The sequence below is a fragment of the Accipiter gentilis genome, chromosome 8 (genome assembly GCF_929443795.1).
Source record: "Accipiter gentilis chromosome 8, bAccGen1.1, whole genome shotgun sequence".
In the NCBI taxonomy this organism is placed as follows: Eukaryota; Metazoa; Chordata; class Aves; order Accipitriformes; family Accipitridae; genus Astur; species Astur gentilis.
In genome coordinates this window covers 6779814-6789774 of record NC_064887.1, presented here as the reverse complement: position 1 = coordinate 6789774, position 9961 = coordinate 6779814, and the positions used below count along the sequence as shown (strand labels likewise).

The 9961-nt window shown below is 44.8% G+C and overlaps 1 protein-coding gene across 1 annotated transcript; it reads left to right on the top strand.

Moving 5' to 3' along the window:
• Positions 1-2116: 2116 nt before the first annotated feature.
• On the top strand, positions 2117-9707 carry DMRTB1 (DMRT like family B with proline rich C-terminal 1). The gene is given in 5 exon segments (XM_049809244.1): positions 2117-2156; positions 2159-2599; positions 4299-4531; positions 6203-6347; positions 9577-9707. Coding segments are annotated over 5 exon segments (963 nt in total). The 3' UTR covers positions 9681-9707.
• Positions 9708-9961: the final 254 nt, after the last annotated feature.

The window sequence follows — 9961 nt, the reverse complement described above, 5'->3', positions numbered from 1 at the left end:
AGAACAGAAAATTACTGGGGAAAATATACATAGCCTACCTTTCTCCTCCACTGCTTAAGTATCCAAATGAACACAGATTGTGTATCTATGGAAAGATATAATTACAGATTTTTAAAATGTGTCATCCATTCTCTTTCATTCTACAGCTAAATGCACATCCTCAATGTACAGCAAAAATATGGAGCATAAAATTAGGAATATATTACCTGTCTGTATTTAATACAGAGTCAATGTTTAGAATGATTACAGGAACATCAAGGCCCTGGCACAAGTGAGCAGGACTGCATTTAAAGAGTAACTTCTATTGAAGAAATCAGACAAGTACCTTTCTGAACTAGGAAGAAATGGTAACATTTTCAGGCCAAATTTTCAAAGATATTTAGCCACAATGCCCACATGCCCATGCACATGAAGTTGGCTTTCTAGGCAGCGCTTTAGAAGGCTTCTGGGGAAAATAGTCTGCAACTGAGGACAAGGAACTGATTACATTCACGTGTGTGTTTTGTTGCCTCCCACTCACAAAAGGAGCTGCTGTGCATGCAATCCAGCACCCAGTTTCTACAGAGCACTGAGGTGGTCTCTACTACATGACCTGCTGTGTGTCCAGGCAGATTTGGAATTGCTCCTGCACAGGATCACTGAATGCATAGGTACAAAGGCATGGCTGATTGCCTGCCACAAAAAGCAGGTACCAAAGACTCAGTCTGCAACTGGGTAGCAAAATCTGCAGGCTGGGATTGCTACTGTGCTGGGTGGTCTAGGGATTGTGTGCATTTGAGGATTTGGGTCTGAATTGCTTTCGAGAGTAAGTCTGGGCTTGCGTGCTGGTATTGCACTTATGAAAACTTCTCCCCAGGAAACGAAATCCTACTGGAAACCTGCAGGACCCAAATGCAACGTCCTACTGGGTCTTTTGCAAAGTGAGAAGCCTGAATCTGCGCTGAGCCTTGGGGGCTTGCAGAGCACAGGGGCTGGCTGCTCACTGCTAAGGCAAACCAGACTGTTGCCAAAACTCTTAGAGGCCCTGCTATGCTGGGGCCTCACCCGCCCAGATGTTGAGGGATGCACCCAAGTCTTCCAGGAAGGTTTGCTCCAAGGGAAGGGCTTCTGCAAGGCTGCTGGGAAACATACTCTGTTGGGTATTAGAATTGTTTCAGAGCAGCAACTAGATGTTACCTGGTTCTCTTGAAACTAATTGGTAAAAAACTTGACACCTACTTGGGAGTTTATGTTTATGGTATTCTCTTTAATGTAGAAGAAGCTATTGGCATCTCAGGATTTTAAAACAGAATGAGCTATTGCATATGTGAGAAAAATCAGCAGTGTCGTGCCTTACATTGCAAAGAGGAGAGTTTTCTTCTGGGAGTGGGCTACTGTGTAAACCATGGTTTTGTAGCTACCAGCAGTAACAAATAACAAGTGCTTTCTAAGCAATGCTGGAACTGGAGCATTCCTGTATTTCTAATTGTAAGTCTGTCTTTGTTTCCAGAAAAAAAGGAATTCCAAGAAAAGGAGACAGGTCTTTCGAATGACATATGCTTTCTGCCTTCATCTTAGTACCTTGGTTTGAAAAATAGAATGATGAAAGTTTGTTTTTTTCTGCTGAGGCAGGCACTCCTCCTGATCAAGAGAAGCATGCTGCAAATTGGAAACAAAACAGAACTGAAATTCTGTGCATATTAAAAGCGAATGCACGAGAGGTAAGAAAGTCAGTGCGGATATTAAAGTGCCAAAAGGGAAAACTATCGCTTAAGGCAGTACCGAAAGGGACACTGCATTTCTCTCCCATGCACACCCTGCCTGTCCAAAACTCCCCATCTCTGCATGCTCCAGCACCGGGAAATGTCCTAAAAGGTGCAGCATGTTCCCCCCTGCTCTTGCAGACACAGTCCCCCCTCTCCCTCCTCCTCCAGCCCCCCATGGCTGAGGTCTGGCTCCAGCCTGCACCAGGGGGAGCTGGGCAGGTACAGCCATGGCTGGCTGAGGGAGGGGAGGCCTGCGGGGCCAAGGCGGCTCCTGTGCCACAGGCTCCCCAGAGCAGGGCATTCCCCACCCGCCGCCATGGGCTCTCCTGCCCCGCCTGCCCAGGTTGCTACATGCTGGGGCAGCAGTGGCCATGCCCAGTATAAGAGCCCTGAGGAGGCAGCCCAGGCGCGCTCGGGGGTGGTTAGCCAGGACTGGTGTGCCATGGAGGCTGAGGAGGCCACGGCGGCGGCGGCGGCAGCGAAGGCGACGCTACGGACACCCAAGTGCTCCCGCTGCCGTAACCATGGGTTCGTGGTGCCGGTGAAGGGCCACGCCGGCCACTGCCGCTGGAAGCTCTGCCTGTGCGACAAGTGTGCCCTCATCACTGAGCGCCAGAAGATCATGGCAGCCCAGAAGGCCCTGAGGCAGCAGGTGCCCGACACTCCGGCTGGGGCAGCCACAGGGCCCGCTCCCCCAGGCGAAGGCTCTGGGGTGGCCACCGGGGCGGCCAGTGCCCCCGAGCAGAGCAGCCACGAGGGGATGAAGGGCGCCCAGCCTGCCGGCGGCAGCAGCAAAGGCACGGCATGCAAGGGACCTCCGCTGCCTCCCAGCGGCCCACCCTTCTGGGACTACGGTAAGGGCCTGTCCCCAAAGACTCTTCCCCTGTCCCGCCATCTTTCCTTCATCCTCTTCCCCCCATGAAACGCTCGCCGCTTGGGCAGTTTGCACCTGCTGATTCCTCAGGCTCCAGCTCCCCAGAAAGCCATTCCTGCTGTCTCTCCCCCTTTACTTCCTCAGTGGACACACGTACTCAGCTTGCATATTGAGTGTGCACCCTGCGCGTATTTTCCCTTTTGCGTGGTCTGCCAAGCGGGTCATGCGGCTCTGCAGTGGCAGGAGCAATGTGCTCAGCCTTGCCACTCATTGCAAAGTTGAAGCTTAAGCAAGTGGCTTTTCTCTGAGAGGGAAGTTGGTCAGGGCGAGAAACCAAACTGTGATCCACTGTCCACTGTGGGTGATCATGCATGTTTCTCTGAGTGCTGTGTCACCGTTTATAAATTCACAGGCACAAGCCTCCAGCAACAAATGTGCTAAAAAACTCGGTGATGGCAGGTAAATGGGGAAGTTACTGCTGCAGTTGCCTGAAGCAAGCATTTTATGATAGCACTGTAAAAGAAAGAGACCTTTTGGCCTTAATTCCTGTAGCAAAGATTGAACTTGGCTGGGATCACTTGGTGTAAAAGTGCATTTGGTATTTAAGAGCAGAGCATAGATTTTGCAGGTGGAACGGTTGTATGGTCTGTCACCTCTTAAATCGCTTCCTTTAATAGAGTCTTTCATGTGACTTGTCTAGTTTATTACTATTTATTACAGTAACTTCATACTATCACTATTTACTATAGTAATTTTACAGAAATCCCTACTGACTGCAGTAGTCATTAGTCTGAACCTCTGGAGAGTTGGCAGCCTGCAAGACAAAATGCTGTTCTGAGAAGCCCAGAGGAAAGATGCATTCAGACATCTCTAGTTCCCACCTATTCTGTCAATAACTGATCCCCCCCTTTTTAGCTTTATTTCATAAGAAAATGATGTTTATGGATGATGCTAGCTGTACATACGCTTGTCAGTCCTTCCCTTAATAACATCTTTAATCTGCTGACCAATTTAGAAAAAAGGTTAGGGACAAATAGTATAATTCTAGTACTCTAGAAGTCGGCCTACTCTAGAAGCAAATTCTTCCACTTCTCTACCAACAGGAGGATGTGCAGACAAGAAAGACACTATTTGTATTCAGACAACCACTCTCTTTTTTTTAAGACTTCAGAGAGGCCATATAAGATGCCAGATGCAAGATAAAAGACAAAGGAAGTAACTGATTCCTGCATCTGAAATTGCCTGTGTATGTCCCTAAAACTGAGCCTTTGCCTGTAAATTAACTTAAGAAGTTATAGATAGGACTAAAGTTAGAACTCTGTTATTTCTGTAAATTTTTGTTTTAAGTTCTGCTAGAGTTAAAGGTCTTAAGGTAGGTTGTTTTGCTGTTGCTGCTGTACGGAAAGAGTGAGATTCTGCAGCCATTGCTTTACTAAGGACTAGCTTCACAATGCACAAAGCAGAAAAGAACGCAGATCGTTCTGCATTACAGTATCATCTGTTGCACTTTTCCTTATTTCCCTAAAAAATCACGAAATAAATTCATGAGGAGCTCAGCATAAAACCAAAGGGCCAGTTTCTCCTGCCTGAGAGTGGAATTTGGTCCTGCAGCTACTTCTACTGAACTCTGTAGAATTACATGCATACTTTTTATTTGTTCTTTTCTCATTGTTTCCTAGCTCACCCTGCTTTTCCTCCAGAATACACGGTCAACCCAGAATACCTGGAGAGAGAACCTCCGAAAGTGTACCCTGGGTGTTCTGGGATATATCCTTACCACCCATTTCCCATGGGATTTCCCCTAAATGAGTCAAGCTGTAGGGCAGCACCATCACCTCCAGGGATATCACTTCAGAGAGGTTTCCGACACATTCCTAGCAACTATGGGCCAGGGAATGCAGCTTCTGTGTCAGTAAGTAGCAGTCTTTTAATTACCTGTGGATATACGGCTGTCCTTACTTTTGGCTGTCTTCTTCCTGTTAAGGTACCCATGCAAAGTTATCCTGCTTATCAGTTACTTCAGCACAGAATTTTGATATATTATACTGAATAAAACATTAGCAAATGGTGATGTTAATAGTCTGACCTGAACCCAGAAGAGCAAACCCATGCACTTGCAAGGGGCCAGATTTTGTGAAGTGTTTTGAGGCTTATACATCCTGCTAACATCCGCAACAGCCTCTTGGAATGACAACAGCTGGACACTTAATACGGTTGTGTTGTACCAGCGTAGATGGCACAGAATGCGTATTGGGAGGTTCCTCTTCTTCCATGCAGATCAGATCTAATGGGGAGGGAGAGTGTCAGGGCTTGACCAAGGCACTGCAGCCACAGAGAACAAGATAAAATCAGCTTCCGTGAGGAAGCGAATCAGCATGGTTGGATTTTTCTGGTTTGAGACATTTGGTTTCTCAAAAACAGTGGGAAATTGTTGTGGTTAACAGAAGTTTCAGATGAAAAATAATGTTTAGCATTGTAGGGCCCACCCCTTCAAACCACACAGACATGGTAAGAAACAAGATGCTAAATTGCCTGTCAGTTGTAATGGTGTGTGGTGGCACTTCCAGTTCCTTTCTGTGCTGTCACCCATGTTGGTTTAAAGTGGTGGTGTCCAGTTTTTGGACCACAGTTGGGCACATATATCAGATTCCCAGCTGCCATGCGCCATTCTGTCTGCACTGAGTACAATTCATCAGTTCATGTTAAGGTAGAGTGATCTGCCTCAAGACTACTAGATTTATTATGCTTTCATAAAAATACCCTGTTGCATTTTAGGGGTTATTGAGAAAGAGGGTGGCTAGCAGCAGTCTGAGGTGCAGATAAATTATCCTAGTGGGCTGGATATACACAGGTTGAGAAATGCCTTGTCTAGACCATCACTGCATGTGGTTTTGAACTTAATTTTTAACTGTCCTGAAACAGATGGAAAGATGTCATGTAAGTTCTATCTGTACCAAGGTGCATGGCCAGATCCAAGAGAAATATGCTCCTATTTCTCTGATGTTAGTATTTCTGAGGGATGGAAATATATCTCCTTGCACATGGAATGAGTTTTATCATGCTCCAACAGGTCTGGTAATCACAGAAGACCATGGCTGTGGGGCACCCTGTGGTGCATACCAGCCCCTCAGTGTAGGTGGAGCCACTCACTTCACTGGGCTCAGGGAGAATCCATAACTAGCAGGGAGGTGGTGGCAAGAAGCGTTTTCCTAGGTTGCCTCTCTGTGGCATGAAGGCTTCCAAACTTGTTCATGGCAAGTGCATTGGGTCAGTGGTGAAGGTGAGCTTCTGGTTTAAACCAACTGCTCTAGTGAGATGCCAGAACAGGTGATGAGGACTTAGAAGGTCAGTTTCAGCTGAAACATGGTCTGAGAAGCTGCTACTTCTCAGTTTCAGCATGTTACCCTCTGCACAGGCTTTGCGTGTGCTAATATGTGCCCAGATGTGGCAGCACATGGCCACAAAATGGACAAAAAATGTAATATTCACCTGTAAAAATTGAAACAGAAATTGTTTGATACTGCAGATGTATCCTGGAGAGAGTCTTTAGATGGAGGATGCTTTGCTTCATGTGTTTCTGCAGATTCCAGATGGAGGTGGAGATTTCCATCAAGGATACTACACTCCTCTGCCTCAGTTCATCCCACCAAGTTTTCTGCCAGGGATTCATTACATTCCACCTCCCCTTTCACTGAACATGTTGGCTGAAACAACCAAGGAAGCACATGGTAAGGAAGTATGACATGAGCCGTGGGAGATCCAGTTTTAACCCGGTTTCAGTATCTAACCACAGAGGTGGAAAGCCCAAGAGACCCTGATTCTAGCTAGTTTACAGGGGTTCCCAGATCCCTGTGATGGAGTCAGGACTCAGATCCTGAAGTCCCAGGACAGATTGCCAACTTGTACAGCTCTGAGAAGGGCTGATTTAAGGGAAGCAGCCTGACATGCTTGCGCTTTCCAGCTGACAAGCACCTCAGTCTCATGCGGACATTGAAGGCCCCAGGACTCAGAGCTATTCCAGAATATGATCTGTTGATGTTCTCAAAATGCAACTAGTTTTCTAAATAGCTAGTTTGCAGGACATATTTTTAAAATTATTTGGCTCTTGTTGCAATTTAGACAAAATGTTAAAAAAATGCGGAATAACGTGTAGCATGAAATGTCTTGCTCATCTGAAAATCCTACATTTTAATTGCTGTAAATGAAAGACTGAATCTTCAACATCACAAGTTGCTTTACAGAATCTCACAGGATTTAAAATTTCTGGCATAGGTTAAGTCTGTGCCCCTGACTTTTGGGTCTCCTTCATATACTGTGCCTACATGTGGACATACTTGTGATTATATTTGCAAGTTTTTCATTTGGCTGCATCTAGCTTTGACCACAAGAGGGTAGAGCTGCTCAGAGAATTAACCACTAGTACTGGATGAGTGAATAGGCAGTTTTATTTTAAATTCTTCTTGAAAATGCAGATAAATAAATACAACTTCATTTCTTTTCTTGAACATGAGAATAAAAAATTGTTAATCTGATTGTTTATGAAACAGATTACAATAATTGTCCAGTGAAAAATCAAATCTCTTGTATAAGAGGGAGGAGAAATAGAGGAGTATAATTATCTCATTTGAATTGAAAAGATGTTGATGGTGGGTATGTGGGACAAAAGATAAGTTGGGGTTTTTTTGGCCTGGTTTCTTAACAACATAAGGCTCATGCAGTCTCATTTTCTGTTAATGTCAGTCCTTTCATAACTTTTCAACCCATTAGTTATTTTCAGCCAAACATATCTGTTGTGATCACAGGCCTACACAATATTGATCTGCAAGGGAAACAGATGCCTCCCACAAAATGGTTTGTTTGCAGCCATGTCATGGTGTTTGGCTGGCTGTCAGCTTGCACTCAATTCCTGACTGACATGTGTGTACCTTGGCCAACAACCAAGTGCCTGCCAGTCAACCCAGCAGTGAGCACATATCTCCAGAGCAGTCAGAGCATACCTGCTTCTTGTCTGGCTGGAAGGCCAAAGAAAAGTAAGCAGGAGATATGGTGGACAAAAGGAATATGAAGAATATGGCAGTGTGAGGGGTGTACAGACATCATAGAAAGGTGAAGTTATTTTAAGATACTGTCAAAGGCATTAGGACTTTAATGCAGCAAGTAGGAGATAACTCGTGTGCTGGAGGTAAAATAATATGGGGTGAGTTTGAGGGGAAGAGAGGAGGATGAGAGCTGGCAGACAAACCAGAAAGTCTATGTGAGGATTAATGAGTTTTGTGATTTGGAGGGGACAAAAGATCTGGGGGATACTGCAGGGGCAGAGAACATGTAGGGAGCTGCAGCTATTCTGTTGGAGTGTGTGGGAATGGGAAGGAACTGGGAGTAGCAGACAAATGGGGGACACAGAGAGAAGTAGTGGTATTGCGTGAGGAGAACAGAGGAAATCCAGTCCTGTATTAGTGGAGTGAAGTTGTATTGGCAAACAATCATGAAAACAGGCAACTGGATAGAGAATAGAGGTCATGAGAGCACCCCCCCCAGAGAGCAAAATGCCATCTAATGACCTCAGCCATTACTACGCACTAGGGAATTCACAACCCAGGCACAAAGCCATAGGAAACAATGCATCATGGATTGTGCTGCTCAGAGAACAATCCAGTTTTCTTAGCACTACGGAGAAAGTACAAATTAATTCCACTACATAGCATTTGTGCTCCAGGATATGTAGGAATTTGCAATTGTGACCCAGTGAGGGGGGATACTTCTGCATGAGGTCATACACAAAATAGCCTGCCAGTAGAAGATGCAGATGTAGAGGGAAGCTACAGTGAAACTAATAACTCTTTGATTCTTGTATTCAAGATGCTTGAAAAAAGAGAAAAGCTGTAACATTCAGTGCATGTGGATGTGTTAGGACTGCATCATGTCTTTTTTCTCAAGAAAGGAACTGACTCAAACCTGCAGTTAGACTTGGGAACATCTTTCCTCCAGAGAGACCTCCAGAATTGAGGTGAAATGGGCTTTCTGGCAAAACTGTTGCAGGAAAATGGATATAGAAAACTCTAGCAGGGGACAACTGGTGAGAAGAAATGTCTGTGATCTCTGCCCTGAAGGGAATCTGAGATGAAGGCAAATTAAAAAAAAAAACAAAAACAACCAAGTCCTGTCTGAAAAAGATTTTTCAAGGCTAGAATCTTCTACCAGATTCGAGTCAATAGTTGACTGCAGTTGAATGACTGAGGCCAGTTCGGTTTACAACGGTGATGTGAAGTATAGGCCATGTTGTTACACAATTTCATGCAGTATTGACTAGTAATATTATGGAGATTTGACCAAATAAACACAAGGTACGTCCAGTATAACAGCCAGTATAGCATCTGAGGATAAAGCCTGATTGCAGATTGTTGGTTTTCTAAAAGAGCAAGCTACAGAAAAACAAACAAAAACCAAAGTTGCCTGTGAGGAAATGAGAGAGCTTTTCATGCAAATTGGCAAGTAAATACTATATAAAATAAAAATCCCTAGTTGGATTTGAAGAGGGGATTATATAGTTTGTCAAGGCCTTTGAGAATTCACAGGAGTGTTAAAAAGGCATGGCGTAGATTCACTATGGTTAAGTGGGCAAGAGTCTGCCTCATAATTCTATTCCAGTGCAGCTTCAACGCTTGCCATCTTGAAGCACTCTTGCTACATTTCTTTAAGCATGGCTGAAATGATCAACTGCTGTCTGAAGTGCAGTATCTCAGTTCAGAGAGCTGCAGCTCTTGATATCATGCACCTTTGAATTAACTGGGTTGTAAAATAAACAGGATTGACAAAAGTCATTTTGCATTGAGAATTTACCTCTGGAAATTTGATTAATACCAGCTGTAATGCAAACTGAAATAGAGGGTTTGGGGTTTTGGGCTTGTTTGTTTGTGTTTAACTCTGACCTTTTTCTATTCTTCATTTTTATTTCAGCTACTGAAGCTGACAGTCAGGATTCAGGAACGGTTCATGAACCTGGCCAACCATCTTCTTCCCCAGAAAAAACCAGCAGAGACCAATCTGATTCTAAACAGTAAATGGGCTGGAGAAGAGCTGAGTAGCAGGCAGTGCTGTTTTCATTACTGAGGGGAGTGTTAGTTAATAGGAGGGTAGAGTGACACTTAGTCACTGAGCAGCCACAACAGCTAGAAGGGGATTAGTCCCCTGCCTCACTTTATGATCATGTTAGAGCTACCAGGCTCACAGCTCTGCCTTGCTAGCACTGTAAAGCCCTTGTTCCTAAAAGAGGTTTTCCAGAGCCATGGCAATCCCTTCCCCCTTAAGCAGGTGGAAGCAGCAAATGATTATGACTCTGAAT